General features: G+C 39.5%; 3 protein-coding genes across 10 annotated transcripts in view; 2 read left to right on the top strand and 1 right to left on the bottom strand.

The window, feature by feature from the left end:
- The window catches only part of LOC118225422 (vacuolar protein sorting-associated protein 8 homolog), a 29221-nt gene extending 28212 nt beyond the window's left edge, over positions 1–1009 (top strand). For both annotated transcript variants that reach the window (XM_035413781.1, XM_035413779.1), the window contains one exon: positions 138–1009. In XM_035413781.1, coding sequence (XP_035269672.1) covers positions 138–281 — 144 coding nt within the window. In that variant the 3' untranslated portion in view covers positions 282–1009. The remainder of the gene's footprint in view (positions 1–137) is intronic.
- LOC118225424 (probable G-protein coupled receptor 141) lies at positions 885–19642 on the bottom strand. 4 transcript variants are annotated; one of them, XM_035413788.1, is made up of 2 exons: positions 19479–19579; positions 885–2617 (listed from the first exon to the last, which is right to left on the bottom strand). In XM_035413788.1, exon 2 carries the CDS (start codon positions 2613–2615, stop codon positions 1767–1769), a length of 849 nt encoding a protein of 282 aa, XP_035269679.1. In that variant the 5' UTR covers positions 2616–2617; positions 19479–19579; the 3' UTR covers positions 885–1766. The 4 variants fall into 4 exon arrangements, with proteins under 4 accessions (XP_035269679.1, XP_035269678.1, XP_035269677.1 ...); XM_035413787.1 differs by having other exon boundaries at positions 885–2626; positions 19479–19573; XM_035413786.1 differs by lacking the exon at positions 19479–19579 and adding an exon at positions 3355–3460 and having other exon boundaries at positions 885–2634.
- LOC118225423 (vacuolar protein sorting-associated protein 8 homolog) lies at positions 8523–17083 on the top strand. 4 transcript variants are annotated; one of them, XM_035413783.1, is made up of 15 exons: positions 8523–8748; positions 8967–9056; positions 9960–10001; positions 10271–10343; positions 10826–10945; positions 11400–11471; positions 11577–11696; positions 12319–12375; positions 13431–13513; positions 13716–13800; positions 14357–14463; positions 14826–14902; positions 15156–15238; positions 16310–16381; positions 16648–17083. In XM_035413783.1, exons 4-15 carry the CDS (start codon positions 10320–10322, stop codon positions 16780–16782), a joined length of 1035 nt encoding a protein of 344 aa, XP_035269674.1. In that variant the 5' UTR covers positions 8523–8748; positions 8967–9056; positions 9960–10001; positions 10271–10319; the 3' UTR covers positions 16783–17083. The 4 variants fall into 4 exon arrangements, with proteins under 4 accessions (XP_035269674.1, XP_035269676.1, XP_035269673.1 ...); XM_035413785.1 differs by lacking the exon at positions 9960–10001; XM_035413782.1 differs by lacking the exon at positions 10271–10343.
- Positions 19643–20742: the final 1100 nt, after the last annotated feature.

Raw genomic sequence — 20742 nt, 5'->3', positions numbered from 1 at the left:
TGAAATCTGTTGGGTTTTGTGATGTAAAAATTATTCATTATTAATCATTCAGACTCAAAAAACTTAAAAAAATGTAATTACTTTTTGAGCAATAACACAGAGCATGTATCTGTGACATCATGTTCTTTTCACAATAGATCTCAATCCTGATGGATCTCATCAGACAACCATCCTCCAGCATGGATTCAAGTAAACCCGGAAGTGATATCTTCAGGCAAGCGGGCATCTTGGAATCGGCAGATTTAAAGCTAAACCTGGCTCCACCTCCTTTAATTGACTAGGCCTGTGAGTTTCAATCTGTATGGTCCATAAGCATGGGCTTGTTCCACTAATGGCACCTCCCATAAGGTGCATCTATGCCACATAATACTCAACTATTAGAATGCATTTTGTGGCCACTGGCCATATTACTGAAGCCACTGTATTAAAGCCACAAGGTTGGATTCAAGTTCCATTTCAGTCAGTTTAGAAAACGTAAATTCAATTCACAAATTTAAAAATGCCCTGAATGTTCCATGGAGTTTTTTTCCTGTTCATAAATTGAACTACAATTCATTTTCTGAAATATGACTGAGTTGAAATTATTTGGCCCAAGCACACTAAGTCACTGTAGCACACATTCTAAAATATTAATTGGTGCAGCTGTTCAAAGCAGTTACAGTGCCTACTTAACATTGACCTTTTTAATTTAGGATACTCAACACAGCTGTGTTTTATGGCTGGGGGGAGGTGCTTGAAGTAAAAGAAAAAGTCAAACAGCTTATTTTCGTCAAACTGGCATTCAAAAGTGTTCAGCTTACCAACTGGTTCAATTATGTGTAACTGCTCAGGTGATACTGTAACAGTTGGATAGTGGCACTGCTAAAGCAAGAGGGAACCTTAGGCATTATGGAGCTTTTTATTCATCAAGTTCATGGTTGATGCAATGTACCATATGTTAATTACCAAATTTAATTTGAAATACTGAAGTAAGTTTTTTATTTTTACAACATAAAATATTAAAGTGGTGTCCACGCATATAGTGTATGTTATTTTCCTAAACATTTTAATTCTGATGCAAAAGTTCTATGAAAATTAAAGGAAAATAAACAAAATGACATTTCTTTAGATCATTAGTATGAGATAAATTGCCATCACCACCCTCAACTATTTTCATTGGTTAAGATGGTAGTCCTGAAACTCATAAGAAGTAATGAAAAGTTGTTAAGCAGCTTGGATTTTGTTCATCCAACATTGTCATTGCAATTATTTGTATTGCATATTGATTTCTGCCCCATCTAAGAACAAGGTCATATTCACACCAGGTTCACAAAAGGTGAGTGTGTGGATCAGTGCCATGATTAGACTGAATGAGCACAACAGGCTGAACTGGAAGAATATGCAATAGTATGCCACAAATGCTATTTAAGCTGCACATATGTATACTTTAAGACGGGGCTACACAACTCCAAGACCTGCGGGCCACAATGTTGGCGGGTGTTCGCGACAACTATGCGCTACACCACCTGCAGTAGCCCTTTTTTAAGAAATGTTTTTATTCCTTTTGGACTGTTAGGATGTGCTTTCTAATTGGTTAATGCCTTTCAAGCTTTAACATCTGTCCAGACCCATGGCTTCATTCCTTACACAAGCATTGCAAGTGTGCCGTTTTGAGTTTACGTGACCATATTCAATAATGACTCAGTTCCTCTTTCCTTGTGGAGTAAAAATGGTGCTGTCCATTTGCAAAGGGACAGGTGTGTCAAAGACATCACATCCATTCCCCCTTAAATGGCCAAGAAAGTGAGTAGGTCCAGACAGCACAACGTTGTGAGGGACAGGTAGATCTCATTGTGCCCGGAGTTCTTGCCATCGACGTGTAGCACATAGTAGATTCTGAAGGCATGGTACGGCAGGAAGCACACAACCAAGAAGGTGAGGAAGGTCAGATTTTTCAGCTGGGCCCGGAATTCCTGCTGCGAGAACAGGTTTCCCGGGTTGGACCGGACCACCCTGGCCAGAAACAGCATTTGTATTGTGATGATGACCGCAGAGATCAGTATCACCATGGTGGCTATGCTGATGTTGAGCCACTTCACTCGTTCACCTTTGATCTCGACATGGAACTGGAAGCACTGTGATTCGTTGTACTTCCCCCGTTTTCCATAGTGCAGCCAGAGAGGCGGGAAAATGGTGATCGTGAAGACGATCCAGACCGCCGCACTGGCGACGAAAGCTGTCAGGGGGCGGTAGAAGTCTCGCGTGGGCAGGCAGGGCAGGAGGCGCACCGCCAGGATGGCCACGTAGAAGAAGAAGGAGATGTAGAGGTGGGTGTGGATGGCGATGCTCACCAGCTTGCAGAACTCGAAAGTGTAGCGCCAGGTGTTGGCGGCGTAGTAGTCGATGCGGAAGGGCACGGTCAGCAGGAAGAGGCCGTGGGCCATCACCAGGTTGATGATGGAGGTGGTGGTGATGGAGAGCTTGTTCTTGCTCCGCCTCAGGAATCTGACCATGAAGACGATCCCCAGGGTCCCACCAAACAGCGTCACGGTGTAGATAACCAGCAGGGAGGCACGGAAACCTATGCTGAGAGGGTTGTGTTGCATTGTGTTGTTTTCGGTATTGTTCCCTCCCATTGCTCAGCAACCAGATGAGCTGAAAGGCAGAAAACAAATCTTACTTTTTTAACATTTACTTTCATAAGCTGAGTTATAAAGGTTTTACATCGATTGACTAATAGTATTATATACAAGTGATGGCATTATTTTTAGCATATTCTGTGTGTGTTTATCTTTACTGTGTGTTGTCCCTTTTAAATAAATAATCAAAATGTCCGCAGTTGCATCAAATGGTATAGTGCCAGAGTTAGCTCAAGAGCTCATTTTCATCTGTAGTCCCTTAGCAGGTGAGAGACGTTTGTGTTTTAAAGAATCTATGAAAAATTGTATGCATGTTGTTCATGGAATCATTTCTTTTCTTAATCCTCTGGATCCAGCCTGAACATTTAAACAACAACTTGAAATGCCCTTGCCATATCTCCTTAACAGGAAGCACAAGTCAATTTGTAACAGCCAGCTATTTCTCGATCAAAACCAAGTGTACATTTCCAGTCATTCATAATTTCTCTTCAAGTTCTGGTTTGAATATGATTATTATTTAAATCGGTTCAAGTAAATTTATTACACACAGTTCAATCGATTTCACAATTATGGAGTCTTACAGTTTTTAAGTCTTAAACGTTTGTCATTTCACTTTTTATAGCTTATGGTCTACTGTCACCTATTCAAATGGCTGTAGCATAGAAGAAGACAGGCGTAATGGAAGTGCAATTAGGAAACCTTGGTTAACAGAAGGAAAGGAAGTGCTGGAGTTTACCTGGCAAGCAACCTGAGGTCCCAAAGTAGTGAATGGTGTAGCAGTCCGATCAGAGCAGTCTCTTCTCTGTTTTTTCTTGACATCCGCTGTGAAGACATATTTCGGGGGCTTGGCTGGGGGGGGCGGGGGTGCTGTTAATTCCGGTGGAATTTGTCAACTTCCTGTTTTTGACCACAGAAGGGCTTACGAGTTGCTGGTAGTTTTTGGTGAACATGTTCATTGAATCAAAGTCATTGTCACTTAATGCTGGATAATGCAATTATTAAAATTATTTAAAAAATTTTAACATGATAATTATAAACTTCAGTAGGTACAATATTTTTGACATATTACGAGTGTCTTCGATTACATAAAAATGTGAATATACAAATATATTTTATATGTGAATGTTTTTTTAATATTCAATTTTTATTAGAACAACAGATTTTTAGCATAGTAGAATATATGATTCTTAAAATTAAAACTAGTGTCCTTAAAAGGGAACAAATATGAATTGACGTGGACATGAAGCTTGTTTAAAAAAATATGTTGGCTGTGTGCGTGTGCACATTGTCAAACTACTAACCATATTGCATTACGTTACACATTGAAATGTAGTATTGCTGTTTCTCTATTAATTCAAATACGCAGCTCATGACTGCACACAGTGAAATACGATTTCACCGATCTGATTGGCTCTTTATTTTACCTTGTCATTTCTTATGACCGAATCAACATGCTGCTCTGTGAAATGAAACAATAGAATTTCAGGCCAATGTTGGTAGTGTTGGAGTACTCCCACCCCTTACACACACTTCAACAGATTAAGGGGTGTGCTGTGAGGGTGGAGGAGTTTACATGAGTCATGGGGAAAACCAGGATCCATTGAATAATAACTCCCAAGCTTTCAAAGGTCTGTGATGAGAGAATGGGATGCGCAGGTTTTGAAAACTGATCTTCATCGATCATATAACGCCCAAAGATGAGAGTAATCAAATAATGCGGCCTGTGCTGGTAAATCCAGTGAAATGTTCCCATAATATGATTTTGCCAAACAAGTCAGGGGATTCCATTCAGCACAATTTGCGCTACTTTACTTAAAAGTGAAATTTTACCACCCTCTGCTGGTCAGATGGCTTTAAATTCAGCTTCAGGCAGAACCAGGGTCATCTGTTTATCCGTTTACTTGCCTACTATTGAGTATACCAGTTGCATACTAGTTGTATGCAACTGGTATACTCAATAGTAGGCAAGTAAGCTGTTTCGGACATGGCTCAGGCTTGTACAAAGATTGGTCTGATGGCGTTTTCAACCTTTTCTGATCGAGGGACCCCCACCCTGACTCAAAGACATACTGACCCCAAAAAAGGGTTATATATTATAGGTATTTATATTTGGAAATATTTTCTCATATATGTATATATATATATGTGTATATATATATATATATATATATATATATATATATAGTCACCCAGGCATCTATGTAATAATACTTTAGTGGATGGGTAAGGGTAGCACACACTAATGATTTTACTGCAGACAAGTACTTGCTGCAACACTAATAAATAAAAAAAGCAAGATGCACGCACTTCAGACACAGTCTTGCTTGGTATTCTTTTTTTACTTTTTATTGTAGATGCAATTACCACACAGTGTCGACAATATTGTTTGGTTTTTATCCCCCTACAATGGCAAATGTGTACAATGGAAGTCTACCGAGTTTCAGAGTCAGGCTAGTAAAGCGACAAAAGGAGAAATCGAACGGGAAAAAATAACGAAAATAAAAATACTCCTATGTCTGCAGCACAGATGAGGGAGGGCATCCGCCTCCTGAGTTGTGCAAGGTTCGAGGACGAGCTTTGACACGAATACACTTGAAGAAAAGAATGGTCAAACCAACGTCACTTTAAACCTTTCTTTTTTGCTGGTCTTTGTACTCTCTGAGAAGTGTGGGGACTGATGGAAACACTGGAACAAAACTACTATTCATCGTTTTGACTATTTGTATGTTGATATGCTGTGCATTAGCCACTATGGACTTGATTCCATGACAGAGGTGGTTCCACTGCTCAGAAGCTCTTAAAATGAATGACATAGACTCCTGATGATATGACCTTGGTAATAAGTAGAAAGTTGATGCGATCTAGGTTGCCACAGCAATATAAACCTGTGTCCACACAGACATAAATGGGAACACAGTTACATGTTCTATGTCCTACCCATGAGTGATACTGTCAAGGAAAGACATAGAGGTGACCTCTGAGGCAAGTTATAAAAAAAAAAAACTTAAAAGTAGCAAGTAGACAAGTTGGTAACGTCCTTGTTTATAAACCATCAGAACCAGCTCTTCTTGGATGCAAGTATCATAAATGACACACACCATATAGCCTACCATTTTCATCTTCTTCATCAATTACATTTCAAATCACCCAAATCCATTGACCAGAGTCACCCCCATGCAGTGCCTTACACTAAGTGTCCATAGAAACTTCTGCCACAAATTTTCTATCCCTTATTTCTGGTTTTTGTTTGGTAACTCAGTATTTCTTCAATATAAGTCAGTTAAATTTTTAAATATATATTTATGTAATGTATATTTTATATACACACACACACGCACACGCACAGAAACACACACACAGACACATATACCATCCTTGTGGTAAATGTGCATGGTCCTATAAAACAACGATTCTCGGAACGCCATGTGACTTATTAGGTGGTATACTTTAGGGGCCTTTATTTATTTATCGGTGGCATGCACCACACTAGTTTTCAAAATGGGAACAAATAGATCTTATATGCAAGATAGGCTGCTAATAATAATAATAGTAATAATGATAATAATAACGGCAAGGATAGTTTGCACCATGCCTTTGTAAACTAGGAAACTGAAGTTAAGTGACAATCAGAGCCTGTCCCCCAGTAATTAGCTAATTAAAAAAACGAGGTCGCCTGTTCCTCGGGACGCGGGCCGTTCCGTCTCCGTGCGTCGGAAATGTCCGGTTGCTGTGGGCGGAGCTTGCATAGCTAGTGCAAGTAGTCATTCACGGAGGCAAAGGCACAGGAGCCGCTCCCCGAGCGGGCCATGATTGACAAGCACTGGGATGCCTGGCCCAGGGCCAAAGCCAGGGGGGGCTGCTTCGGCAGGTTATGAGTCTCTGTGGGGAGGAGGAGGAGGGTCAAACAAGGTCGCTGCGGTTACACAAAATGCTACAGTAGTGATACCCACCACTGTATGTCCTGCTGGTGTCATCCAATCAAGACATGTATATTGCTGTGATTCCATTTAACCAAATGAAAATAACAAGCTTCAGTATGCAGTTTATGGAAGACTGCCAAGTGAAACTGGATTTTTAAATTGAGACACAAACACTAAAATAAATTAATAACAGAGTTCTGCTATTAAGGTTATTAATTCTGTTATGAATCATTTCACAACCCACAGTTCATTTGATACCCCTGGTTCACACATACAAAATAAAGTCTTTGCTGTGGGTGTATTCTGTTAGGCATGGTTCATCCACGCGTATAGAGTCAGTTACATACCTAATATTGCACTGTTGAGGGTGGAGCACACCGGTTCCCTCTGTATGGAGTCCAGCTGGTACCCAACCGGTCTGCTCCAGCGGTCCGAGTACGCCAGTAAACTGAATGCGTCCTGCAGACCACATTAGATAAAGCTGAAAAATAGCAGGCTCCACGGTTTCATTTTCACAGTCTACTGCATTTGATGTTCAGATCATCTCAAGTGCATCTACTGATGTACGATGACAAAATGGCCGCCGTCCATCACCAAGACGGGTGTTACACGTTGGTGGTGATAGCTGAGGATCTCCTCTCCTTTTACAATAAAGTGCTCATAGATTTTGAAAAATGCTACATGAACACAAACCATCCATGAACATCGAAATTTACATATTCATGCAGATACGTACATTAGGGCTGTCAAAAAATATTTGAAGTTCGAAAACTATTTGAAAATCCTTTTTTTAAATTTTTTTTTTAAAGTTTGAACAAAAATTTGAGCATTCGAATATTAGTTTTGTATCCCGTGTTTTTGATTCCACGTTTTGCAATTAACATAAATATACAGGCTTTAATTTCATGCGGCAAATCATGTTCATGCACACAAAGTTCATTTCCTGTGCTAACGTTATTTCCAATAACCTCCGGGGATACTCCAGTGATACTTTCAGCTCCACGGACACGTAACGTTACTGGTCAGCTAACAATTTAGGCTAAATAATGTCACCATGGCAGGCTATGTTCTGTTCTGAAGATTTTGATAAAATTGGATGATGAAAGAAGTTAAGGTATAAATGTAGTATGTGAGTGAATATAGCTCAGACACTGCATTTGATTCCTCAGGTGTTAGAGCTGCTCTTGGCCTGTGGATTTATCACTGAGGAGGTGTCCTGAACAAGGAAAACTTCAGGTCATGGAAGAGCACTTCCAGGTGCATCATGGGAAACCACCCACTGTCTTAGTATACCAATAACATAAAATGGATTTTGCTCATGTTTATGTTCAAATATTGTCAGTGCTATATTCAGATGCAAAGTCAGTAGTTTTCAGGGAAGCTCCACTTAAGCAGTCTGTATTTCCAACTGCTGTGTAGCTGTCTATGCAGAATCTCTTTAAAGATACTTTCTGATTTTGAGAAAAAATAAATTTGCGAGGGATAATGATATAGTGAAACTGGGTGGTTGTTCCTTATTCAATTTGTATATGGAACCACTAGTCAATTTCAGTGTAATGGACAACCAAGTCTAGCAGTCCGGTATAGTAGATATAACTAAAAATAACTGGAAAAATAATCTCTGAACAGATGCCTGAGCTATGTTTGGACTAAAATCCTTTACTCTTTTTTTAAACAAAATATTCACGCACATTCTTATTTTTATTTCTGTCTTCAGAAAACAATCCCCCTTTGTGTTACTTGCTGCATTAAGTTCAACAAACACGTGAGTATTTAGTATAAATGATCATGGAAAATTTTGTGTGGAATGCACAAAATAAGCTTATATATCACATGGGTTGAAAAGAAGCTGCAACTAGTCTGCTTGCCTGCTAGGAATTGATTGAACTGATCATATGTATAATACTGCCTATACTGAGAGTAGAAAATGGCTCAAGCCCTCCACATTCAACTTTGTTTGTTTTATTACTATCCTTTCCCACCACAGGGGGGTGCTGTTTGGAAAGGTGTATGAGAAATTAATCCAGCATGCAGTAGCGCTTGGGGTCCTGTTTGAGTGCCTGCAGCCCCACATATCTGCAGGCCAGCTAACAAGTATCCCCCCACTGGTCATGAAAGACATGGTGAGACACTATGATGACCAGGGCATGACAGAGCTTCTTGATGACCTCATACCCCACCTTGATGTCATGACCCTTGACCTTCACCAGGTGAGGGATGGTGTGCTTCTGAACACTTTAGTATCTCATCGTGTGAACAAGACTTGTCATAGTTTAGTCTAGGTTTTATTTAAGCAATAATGTGCTCATTTACCTTTTAATATATATTTTAGCATTTAGCATGTTTTATAATGCCATATGAAAAGTCTATGTTAATGTTTAATAGCATTGTCTGCTCTGCTCAAGGTGACATGACTTCTGTTTCACAGGTGGTCTGTTTATCCAGACAGCACAGATTGTGTGATGCTTTGATCTTTGTGTTTAACAAAGGAATGAGTGATTACATCACACCCATTGAGGTAGGTGACCTATAGTAATTTCTAGCACTTGCTTTCTAGTTACAACACTGAAAAGAATAATTCCTAATATTTAGGTAGTGAACCAAAAATTGAGGCAACAGTGACCTTGTGGCAAACAGGCCTGCCACAGGCCACCGAAGTGGCTTTCCAAGGGGCCCTCCAGCACAGAGACATCGGGAGATGATGTTCCAACAGTCCACATTTATTTACAAGGGTCGGCAAGATGTTACAGCCAACTGAGCAGATGTAAAACAGTCATGACAGAGGCTCTCCTTGTGTGAGTGGGGATGGCAGATTTAACCTGTGCGCACTGATTACCTCACTATGCACAGGTGCAGCCACTCCTGTTCCCGGGTCCAATTAGCCTGGCCAATTATCTAATTCTTAACCAATTATCCAATTGGCCAGGTCTAATTAGCTTGACCCAGGGCAGGTGTGGCTGCTTAAACCAGCCATCCCCACACCACAGACCTGTTCTCTCTAATTCAGTCATCTTAATAATATTATAACAGGAATTGGTAGGAGGCATGGCTAGTGCTTCACATCAAGGTACAGGTATTTCCTTATTTTTTTTCCTGTGTCAACTTGCTTTTCCTCTGCTGTGGCCTCTTAACACACCACTATTAAACACAGTACCATGTGAAAATAATTAGTGAGCTTGTTTTGACTGGGATCGTAAATTATTTTCAAATAGTACTGTGTTTATCAGTGGTGCATTAAGAGGTCACAGCAGAGAAAATGTGTGTGTATGTTAAAAACAGTGTGATGTAACTGCTTTCTTAATTTGGACAGTAATATAATTATTAAGAAATGTTATTTACCAGTCATGAAACACAAAGCTTTATGTATTAATCGAGAAGAATATGGTATGATTGGTGAAGTCATTTTTTTCTTATTATCTAGATGAACAGACAACAGTCGGCAACAAGTTCTAGTATACATCAGGTAAAATAAAACTGAATTTGAGTTTTTAATACATTTTCAATTTCATGAAAAATGTAAACTATACAATGTACCTGTGTGTGCTTCAGTTAGGTCATTGACGATATCAAGAATAGAGTTGGTTGTTGCAAGGTGCATGACTAAATGCTTACTGCATCTGACCAAACGTATCCCTGTGTTTTCACAAAACCACCTTAGGTACTCCTTAAAAACTATTAAATGCTCAGAAGACCATCTGTAGATTGAAACCATGTGTGCTTTTCTCATTTTAGCTGTTGCTTGACTGGCCAAGCATATCCTTTTGGTGTAATCCCAGACAATATGGTTCAAACAGTGAAATCACAGGTGAGAGCTAATGACCAAACCAGATGCCCACAGAGAAAATGGTTGCGGTCCAAGGACAGGTTCTTCATATGAGCAGAGCTAGTGCTAGAGCCAGTGCTGTAAAATGCTGGGTCAGTGATCGTTAAACCAAAATCTGATGGGTGTCAGTTTTGTTGAATATACAGTAATCAGAAATCAAAGGACACATTAGTTAAACAATTTGACATCACCAGGTGATGCCCAAAACTCAAGCAGAAAACATACTTGTTTACTCTAGTCATTCCTGTATAGTTGTAAAACCAATGAATTTTCATTGCATTTACAGTAAACAGGCCAATACAAGTGCAAAACTATTGTTGGGGACTTATGAATTTTTATTTATTTCTTTATCTTTAGAGTGAAGACAGTAAACATTCCAAAAGCTATCATGCAGTGACCACGCATTGTGGGAAACATTGAGTTTTGGTCATCAGGTTTAAAGCAGTGCCTTGTTTTTGCTCTAGGTGTTTACCTGCCTGACGAGCATACAGGTGAAGGGTATTGAAGCAAGCAAAGAGCCTTATCCATTCATCCGCACATTACTCCAGTACAACACAAGAGAATTCCTCAATGTGCTAGCACTGGTAAGGCTAGAGGAAGCAGAGAAACGTTTCCCCCAAGTTGGAATTTGTGGAATGTACTTTTTCTGAACACGGTTAAACCTGTAAACAATCAGTGGTGTACTCTCGATATTAATGCATTTTGTGTTTTATGTGATGGCCAGTTTTATTTTGTATTACGCTAATACATTTTGATATAGCACTGCATTTATCTTCTGATTTGTAAATGCAACTTGCTCACAGTTTTGCAGTAATAATTTGGCCATAATATGTTTAAAATGTTTTAAAAAGAAGAAGAAATTACATAAAAATATTCTATAATGTTTAATGGGTTCTAGTGTCATAATGACATATCTTTGGAAAACTATTTCTGAAAAAGACATCTGCATATTCAGTCAATTGGCTGTGCAATGGCAGATTCATTAGCACAAGAAAATCATTGCATGCTCTGATAGTTAAAACACAATGTTGTTTCTAGGCATTTGAAGATCTGGAGCAAGACGAGCAAGCAATTGAATTTCACCAGAGAATGATAGACATCCTGCTACAGGTGAGTCTAAGATTGGTAGACAAAAAAGCTCAGCATTAATAATCACTTATGTACTGTGCCCTTTGGTATCAGTATGACATTCATATGCAAGATCTGTGTCTGCAGGTGATGCTGGAGAGCACAGACTTCAGCCCTTCGCAGATTGGCAGCCTCTTCACCTTCCTGGCATGCCAGCTAGCCAAGGCTGAGAACAACCTCTTTGTTAACCATCAGCTCTTCCACCAGGTCTGTGCCATTGCTGCTGCTGACTAGCAAGTCTGAGGTCACAGCTTTTCCACAAGGGTATGCTGTTGATTTGTAAGAACAAAGAGAACCAATTCTATTTATGTTCTCAGCTTGCAACCGTTCAGAAATGGAAACAATTCAGTAATATAGCAATCCCTGCAATTATAATAATGTTAATGATTATAATGGCAATAATGTCAGTATTGTCAGTTTATTTTAAACACAGGTGAAATTGGCCAAAACATAGAAATGTTCATGCCATTTTTCAAGTGCAGATTGTTAGGAGCTAATCTATCGCCTATCAGTGTCTTGTTCAGTTTCAGTTGTCAATCATATGTCTACATTTGGTCTTGAAATTTCAAGTATATTAAGATTTGCTTTGATGATCAAAAATCGCTTCATGTCCTAATCAGATATTTTTAATCAAAATAACAAAAGTCCAGTAATCCTAGTGCACCCATTGTATAATGGTAGATGTTTACCTGCCACATGAAAGGGTCATGTTTCTTGCAGTTCATAACACAGAGCTTGTTTTTGTAGTGCTTCATTGTAGCTTAATGTGTTGAGAAATTTACTTGATGTCATAATTTTCTGAACGCTGGATATCTCTATTTTCATCCAGGCTCTTGATTTTTTGTGCAATCCCGAGGACACAACCCAGCATGCGGAGAGACAGCAGGTATGTTCAATATCTTGTGGTATTTTCTTATGTCGGCCAATGTTAGTTTAAGCAAAATGGCTCTTAAATGCATGCAGCTGCTATTTAGTATGTCAGTCAGACTAGTAAATAATGAGGTTTAGGGATGTATTAAATATAAAAAAAGAGACAGAGAGATGAAAAGTACAGTATGAGGATGTGGAAATATATTTCATAATTAATTATATGGCAATATTAAATCAATTTGATGCTCTGAAGTCACAACAATTGCACTGCCAATGAATATTAGGTTAGAAAATACAACATTTGCCTGATTTAACGTGACTTCCAGTATAAACCACGCCCACTTCATGTTTCCTATCCGAATACAGATACAGATACAGATACTTTTGTTGGTTGAACAGATACAGATAATGACGTCTTTGCACACCCCTAATGAGGTTATATTTGGTGCAGCTGCAGTATGGTGGTGGACCGAGTCTGTTGCACTGTCACATGGAAAGGGAAAGTAGATGTTCTGCACTTAACCACAGGTTTCAGGACTACAGTGACGAAGGCTCCTGAAAATGTTCTCATGAAGTAGAGATCAAGATCTGTAGTGCTGAAATTATTCCAACATGTTCCTCATTTGCCCGTGCTGCTTAGAGCATTTAAAAACAATTTGAACTTCGGCTGCACAATATATTTTAGTCTACTTGTTCAAATGCATTAAGTGGTTTTAAAAGCTTGCAAGCCTTTAACGTTGTCAACTTGCATGTTTCTCTGAGAATGAAAAATAGTTCTAGGTACTTTTATTGCACAATTTATATTTGTGCAGGATCTTTTAAATATTTTTGAGGTTCCCCAGAATAATTTAAATCCTATTTGAAAATGAAACCCAGGAAAATCAGCACTTTTAAATGCAAAATATAGTTAAATCATTCAGATGCTCTAAACTTACAATTATTTAGACTGGAAATCTAGGTTAGTTGACTCCATAGCAACATGGCACCACAACAATATATTTTTGTATATGAAGTCAAACCATGGCCTGCTTATGTGGGCCATATTGGTATGATATTGTGGTTGCTTCATAGGCATTGTTGGAGCTGTTGCAGGCTGGTGGGGCTGCATACTTTGAGGAGCATAAGCTTCTCTCTATGGCTGAGGCTGTGCATTTGTAAGTATTCAAATTGTCCAAGAAAACACATTTTGAGTGCTGTGGTGTCCTAGTATTTTATTTATTTATTTATTTATTTTTATTTTTTTTGCGAATGCCTTTAGGAGCACCTCTTATTTTGTTAGCCAAGAAGTTGCACAAAAGCACCTTGAATTGTTTAAGAACAACTTCCGATGTGCATCTGCTTTCTTATCTCCCCTAGCTACCAGGTGTGTGAGTTTGTGTATGAGCAGAAACGTTTATATCACAGAATTGTGACCTGCTACTTGAAGGATCCTGCAAGAAAGGTGTGGCAAAGTGCAGAATGTTGTCAAAATATCTTTAAATGCAAATATTTTTTGGGGCCGCAAAACCAGTAATGTTCAAAGCGGTGTTTTATTTTTGTGTACTGATATAATTATTTACAATGAGAGGAAAATGAAATAGTTTATATGTATGAAATATTTTGTCTTGATTTCGCTGCTGAGATACTGGATCCTGGAGATTCTTGTTTAACCATCAGGTAGCAGTACTTGCTGTAGCAGTGCTAGGCTAGGTCCATCTCAGCACAGACATTGGTCAGATTCTCAGTGGGCAATGCAGGGAAGTGTGACATCTTCTGATGCATGCTTCCTTTTGCTTTTCAATAGCTTCAATAGCCTGTCTGTGTCTCAACCTGTTTGAATCACCACCTGTACCTTAGATCTGCTCCCACTAAGGTGATGAGATGGGCTTGAAAGTATTGGTTATTTCCTGAGGTTTGAGTGGGTTTATCGCTCTGAAATGCACTGCTTTTGCCAGGCTTACAGTGGAGATGGATAAGCCTGGTATGTTAGGCTAGTTACTGTATGACACTCTCTACAGGGGTACGGGAGGGCTCTGAACACCTTCAGACCGTCCGCTCACTACTCTGGGACCTCGTCGCCTTCTGTCAGCGAGCATCAGTCACTCTGGACTCCAAGCAGAGAGAAGTAAGATGTCACTGTATGCAAGTGATGTATCTATGTTAGGGTTTTAGTAGTAGTGTGGGTTAATGGCTTGAATACTACGAGCTTTGCGTCAGCAGAGCCTTATAATCGTATGGCATTCAAAATGTAACCGATATTGCTTTCCCCTGATAAGGCTATATAAGTTAACGTGTTCTGCAAGCTGAAATAATGGTTTATTATTTCAGCAAAATCATTTATTTTATCTTAAGCCTATTGATTGTATTTAAATGAGATGCATTCCAGTTTACTCGGTATCCTTAGGGTGCTGTCATCAGTGTGCTTGTGCAACGCTGCGTTGGCCTTGTTATTGTGTAATTTTTGTAGCAACTTTTTTTTTTTTCCAGGACTTGTGGTTTCCTCGATTTCTTGATGTCCCCATCAGAGCAAGTACAGGGATCCCTTTCACCTGAAATGGAGAGAGGTGAGGCTGAGACATTCACAGCAGAATCGATGCATAGCCAAATCAGTCCGACACAGGCTCACAATTTATGAGAAATTGATGAAAATCAAATGGCTGCACTTTTATAGACTGGCATTGCAGACTTTGGTCTGGATTTAACCTGAACTAAAATGCGTAACGCTTCAATCAATTGCGGGTTACAGTTAAGGACAAATTGTGTTTGAACATAGAACAATAGGCCCTGCTTTTACTTGTTCTGCTTCCTCCCTCAAAGGTATCAAAGACCTCACCAAGGAGGTGCTGGATGGGATGACCGCTTACATCCCTTTGATGGCTATTCTCCAGCGGCTTATGCAGGTACAGCTCGTACCCCAATGGCCTCTAGCATTGGGAGAATGCACCACTCTCCAGGCTTAGAACCAGGCTCCTCCCACATATTCAAGGTTGCTACACACAAAGTCTTGCATTCTTTTGTGAGTTGACCAGAATGTGGTAGTTGTAGTATTTATAGTGTCAAGTACATCTGTGTGTGGTTACCCTATGCTCTGCTCTTTCGCTGCCATTGGTTGCTTGTCTTTTTTCTCCTTATTCCTGGCATTAGTGCAGGGCTCTACAGTGCTCCCATTTTAGGAGAATTTACTACCTGGAAAAATAATTTAGGAGCACATCTATTAACTGGAATGCATTAGTGTGCACCTGAATTTCTGGGGCTCATGTTTCTTGGAAAAAATGTTAGGGTTGGGTAGAGCATGAGACACACTTTCTTTTCTTTTCCTTTCACAGGACCCTGTTTACAGTGTTGGGAAATATGGAGAAATTAAAAACCTCATCTTTGGGATACAAACAACTCAGTTTATTTGCCAATGATAGCATAGCCCATAGCTGTAAATAAAAACTATAGCTATATTTCATTGCATTGTTTCCGTTCATTATGATGATGTTACGTGTTTTCTTTCTGTGAATGAGACATGATGCACTGCACTCCTCTACAGTATGTTTTAAAACTATGGTAGTCAGGCAGCGTATCTGCAAAATCTAGCTCTCACTTCCTCGTTTTTCCAAACTTACATACTATACCTTTAACGGTGCGGGCATTACTGGTGTGTGCATCTGTCTGTCTGTGAGTCTCACAGCACAAAATCAATCACAAGATTAGCCACTGCTTACAGCCCTGTTACATTAAGTTAAAAAAACGTTATATTAGTTAAATATTAAGAATGAATGAAACACTGGTTAATGGCATTATCTTGGGGACCTAACAAGACTTTTCATTTTAAAATACATATATTGCACAAGAAAAAAATAAACCATGGCTCTCTTTTTTTCAATAGGCAATACAATTTCACTGTGCAATTTGCTTTAGTTGGGTTATAGCCCCAAATCATGTCTTGAAAGACCATTAAACTTGTGTGAATTTTCTTTTCACAGTTCTTGGAATTAGATCCCGGTCAAATTGCTGCATCAGACTGTTTGAGAAGAGTTTTCAAGAATCAGTCAAGGGTGAATTTGTTTATTCTTCCTTTCTACATATTCCAATTCAGTTGTCAGCAGTTCCATGTCTGTGTTTGCTGTGCCTCTCCTATATTAGCACATAGTTTCCAAAGTGGAAGTTCCTTCAAACATCGGTCATTTTTTTCCAATTGTGAAATCTGTTGGGTTTTGTGATGTAAAAATTATTCAGACTCAAAAAACTAAAAAAATCTGAATTACTTTTTGAGCAATAACACAGAGCACGTATCTGTGACATCATGTTCTTTTTACAACAGATCTCAATCCTGATGGATCTCATCAGACAAACATCCTCCAGCATGGATTCAAGTAAACCAGGAAGTGATATCTTCAGGCACGCGGGCATCTTGGAATCGGCAGATTTAAAGCTAAACCTGGCTCCACCTCCTTGAATTTACAAGGCCTGCGAGTGTCAATCTGTATGGTCCATATGCATGGGCTTGTTCCACTAATGGCACCTCCCATAAGGTGCATCTATGCCACATACTACTCAACTATTAGAATGCATTTTGTGGCCACTGGCCATATTACTGAAGCCACTGTATTAAAGCCACAAGGTTGGATTCAAGTTCCATTTAATTTCAGTCAGTTTAGAAAACGTAAATTCAATTCACGAATTTAAAAATGCCCTGAATGTGTCTCATGGGAGTTTTCTTCCTGTTCATAAATTGAACTACAATTCATTTTTTGAAATATGACTGAATTGCCGGTTCGATCCCCCGCCCTGGGCATGTTGAAGTGTCCCTGAGTAAGATACCGGACCCCTAATTGTTCTGGTGAATGTGAGGCATCAATTTTAAAGCACTTTGGATAAAAGCGCTATATAAATGCAGTCCATTTACCATTTACCAATTGAAATTATTTGGCCCAAGCGCGGTAAGTCACTGTAGCACACATTCTAAAATATTAATTGGTGCAGCTGTTCAAAGCAGTTACAGTAACTACTTAACATGGACCTTTTTTATTTAGGATACTCAACACAGCTGTGTTTTATGGCTGGGGGGATACTGAAGTAAGTTTATTATTTTTACAACATACACTATATGCGTAGACACCACTTTAATATTTTGTTATTTTCATAAACATTTTAATTCTGATGCAAAAGTTCTATGAAGATTAAAGGAAAATAAACACAAATGACATGAGCTTCTTTAGATCATTAGTATGAGATAAATTGCCATCAACACCCTCAATTATTTTCATTGGTCAAGATGGTAGTCCTCATAAAACTCATAAGAAGTAATGAATAGTTGTTAAGCAGCTTGGATTTTGTTAATCCAACATTGTCATTGCAATTATTTGTATTGCATATTGATTTCTGCCCCATCTATGAACAAGGTCATATTCACACCAGGTTCACAAAAGGTAAGTGTGTGGATCAGTGCCATGATTAGACTGAATGAGCACAACAGGCTGAACTGGAAGAATATGCAATAGTATGCCACAAATGCTATTTAAGCTGCACATATGTATACTTTAAGACAGGGCTACACAACTCCAAGACATACATTCCCCCTTAAATGGCCAAGAAAGTGAGTAGGTCCAGACAGCACAGCGTTGTGCGGGACAGGTAGACCTCATTGTGCCCGGAGTTCCTGCCATCGACGTGTAGCACGTAGTAGATTCTGAAGGCATGGTACGGCAGGAAGCACACAACCAAGAAGGCGAGGAAGGTCAGATTTTTCAGATGGGCCCGGAATTCCTGCTGCGAGAACAGGTTTCCCGGGTTGGACTGGGCCACCCTGGCCAGAAACAGCATTTGTATTGTCATGATGACCGCAGAGATCAGTATCACCATGGTGGCTATGATGATGTCGACCCACTTCATGTATTCCTTAATCTCGACATGGAAATTGAAGAAATGGAACTGTGATTCGCTGCAGTTCCCCGTGTGTCCGTAGTGCAGCCAGAGAGGCGGGAAAATGGTGATCATGAAGACGATCCAGAACGCCGCGCTGGCGACGAAAACCGTCAGGGGGCGGTAGTCTCGCGTGGGCAGGAAGGGCAGGTGGCGCACCACCAGGATGGCCACGTAGAAGAAGAAGGAGATGTAGAGGTGGGTGTGGATGGCGATCCTCACCAGGTTGCAGAACTTGAAAGAGTAGCGCCAGGTGTTGGTGGCGTAGTAGTCGATGCGGAAGGGCACGGTCAGCAGGAAGAGGCCGTGGGCCATCATCAGGTTGATGATGATGGTGGTGGTGATGGAGAGCTTGTTCTTGCTCCGCCTCAGGAATCTGACCATGAAGACGATCCCCAGGGTCCCACCAAACAGCGTCACGGTGTGGATAACCAGCAGGTAGGCACGGAGACCTATGCTGAGATTCGTTGGGTTATTTTCAGTTGTGTTCCCTCCCATTGCAACCAGATGAGCTGAAAGGCAGAAAGAAAATCTTACTTTTTTAACATTTACTTTCATAAGCTGAGTTATAAAGGTTTTACATCGATTGACTAATAGTATTATATACAAGTGATGGCATTATTTTTAGCATATTCTGTGTGTGTTTATCTTTACTGTGTGTTGTCCCTTTTAAATAAATAATCAAAATTTCCGCATTTGCGTCAAATAGTATAGTGCCAGAGTTAGCTCAAGAGCTCATTTTAATCTGTAGTCTCTTAGCAGGTGAGAGATGTTTGTGTTTTAAAGAATCTATGAAAAATTGTATGCATGTTGTTCATGGAATCATTTCTTTGTTAATCCTATGGATCCAGCCTGAACATTTAAACAACAACTTAAAATACCCTTGCCATATCTCCTTAACAGGAAGCACAAGTGAATTGTAACAGCCAGCTATTTCTCGATCAAAACCAAGTGTACATTTCCAGTCATTCATAATTTCTCTTCAAGTTCTGGTTTGAATATGATTATCATTTAAATCGCTTCAAGTATATTTATTATACACAGTTCAATCGATTTCACAATTATGGAGTCTTACAGTTTTTAAGTCTTAAACGTTTGTCATTTCACTTTTTATAGCTTATGGTCTACTGTCACCTATTCAAATGGCTGTACCATAGAAGAAGACAGGCGTAATGGAAGTGCAATTAGGAAACCTTGGTTAACAGAAGGAAAGGAAGTGCTTGAGTTTACCTGGCAAGAAACCTGAGATCCCAAAGGAGTGAATGGTGTAGCAGTCCGATCAGAGCAGTCTCTTCTCTGTGTCTGAACAGTGACACAGGACTGCGGTAATGCTCTGTTTTTTCTTGACATCCGCTCTGCAGACATATTTCGGGGGCTTGGCTGGGGGGGTGGGGGTGCTGTTAATTCCAGTGGCCAACCCACTTGTGGAACATGTCAATTTCCTGTTTATGACCACTGACGGGCTTACGAGTTGCTGGTAGTTTTTGGTGAACATGTTCATTGAATCAAAGTCATTGTCACTTAATGCTGGATAATGCAATTGCTTAATTATCCAGCATTAAGTCTAATGTAACTGCAGGAAAACAGTAGGTACAATTTTTTTTGACGTATTACGAGTGTCTTGGATTACATAAAAATGTGAATATACAAATATATCTTATATGTGAATATATTTTTTAAAATATTATTCAATTTTTATTAGAACAGATTTTTAGCATAGTAGAATATATGATTCTTAAAATTAAAACTAGTGTCCTCAAAAGGGAACAAATATGAATTGACGTGGACATGAAGCTTGTTTAAAAAATATGTTGGCTGTGTGCATTTGCACATTGTCAAACTACTAACCATATTGCATTACATTACACATTGAAATATAGTATTGCTGTTTCTCTATTAATTCAAATACGCAGCTCATGACTGCACACAGTGAAATACGATTTCACCGATCTGATTGGCTCTTTATTTTACCATTTCCTATGACCGAATCAACATGCTGCTCTGTGAAATGAAACAATAGAATTTCAGGCCAATGTTGGTAGTGTTGGAGTACTCCCACCCCTTACACACACATACACAGATTAAGAGGTGTGCTGAGAGGGTGGAGGAGTTTACATGAGTCATGGGGAAAACCAGGATCCATTGAATAATAACGCCCAAGCTTTCAAAGGTCTGTGATGAGAGAATGGGATGCGCAGTTTTTGAAAACTGATCTTCATCGATCATATAACTCCCAAAGATGAGAGTAATCAAATAATGCGGCCTGTGCTGGTAAATCCAGTGAAATGTTCCCATAATATGATTTTTCCAAACAAGTCAGGGGATTCCATTCAGCACAATTTGTGCTACTTTACTTAAAAGTGAAATTTTACCACCCTCTGCTGGTCAGATGGCTTTAAATTCAGCTTCAGGCAGAACCAGGGTCATCTGTGAATCTGTTTACTTGCCTACTATTGAGTATACCAGTTGCATAAGTTGTATGCAACTGGTATAC

The sequence above is a fragment of the Anguilla anguilla genome, chromosome 4 (genome assembly GCF_013347855.1).
Source record: "Anguilla anguilla isolate fAngAng1 chromosome 4, fAngAng1.pri, whole genome shotgun sequence".
Classification (NCBI taxonomy): domain Eukaryota; kingdom Metazoa; phylum Chordata; class Actinopteri; order Anguilliformes; family Anguillidae; genus Anguilla; species Anguilla anguilla.
The sequence above is the reverse complement of the archived record's forward strand: the minus strand, read 5'-3'. Positions and strand labels throughout refer to the sequence as shown.

Coding starts and splice junctions, on each gene's coding strand:
- LOC118225424 (XM_035413788.1), bottom strand. CDS start 2,615: ATGGGAGGGAACAATACCGAAAACAACACAATGCAACACAACCCTCTC.
- LOC118225423 (XM_035413782.1), top strand. CDS start 8,650: ATGAAAGACATGGTGAGACACTATGATGACCAGGGCATGACAGAGCTT. Junction 11,697..12,318: donor ACCATCAGCTCTTCCACCAG/GTCTGTGCCATT, acceptor ATTTTCATCCAG/GCTCTTGATTTTTTGTGCAA. Junction 15,239..16,309: donor TTCTCCAGCGGCTTATGCAG/GTACAGCTCGTA, acceptor TTCTTTTCACAG/TTCTTGGAATTAGATCCCGG.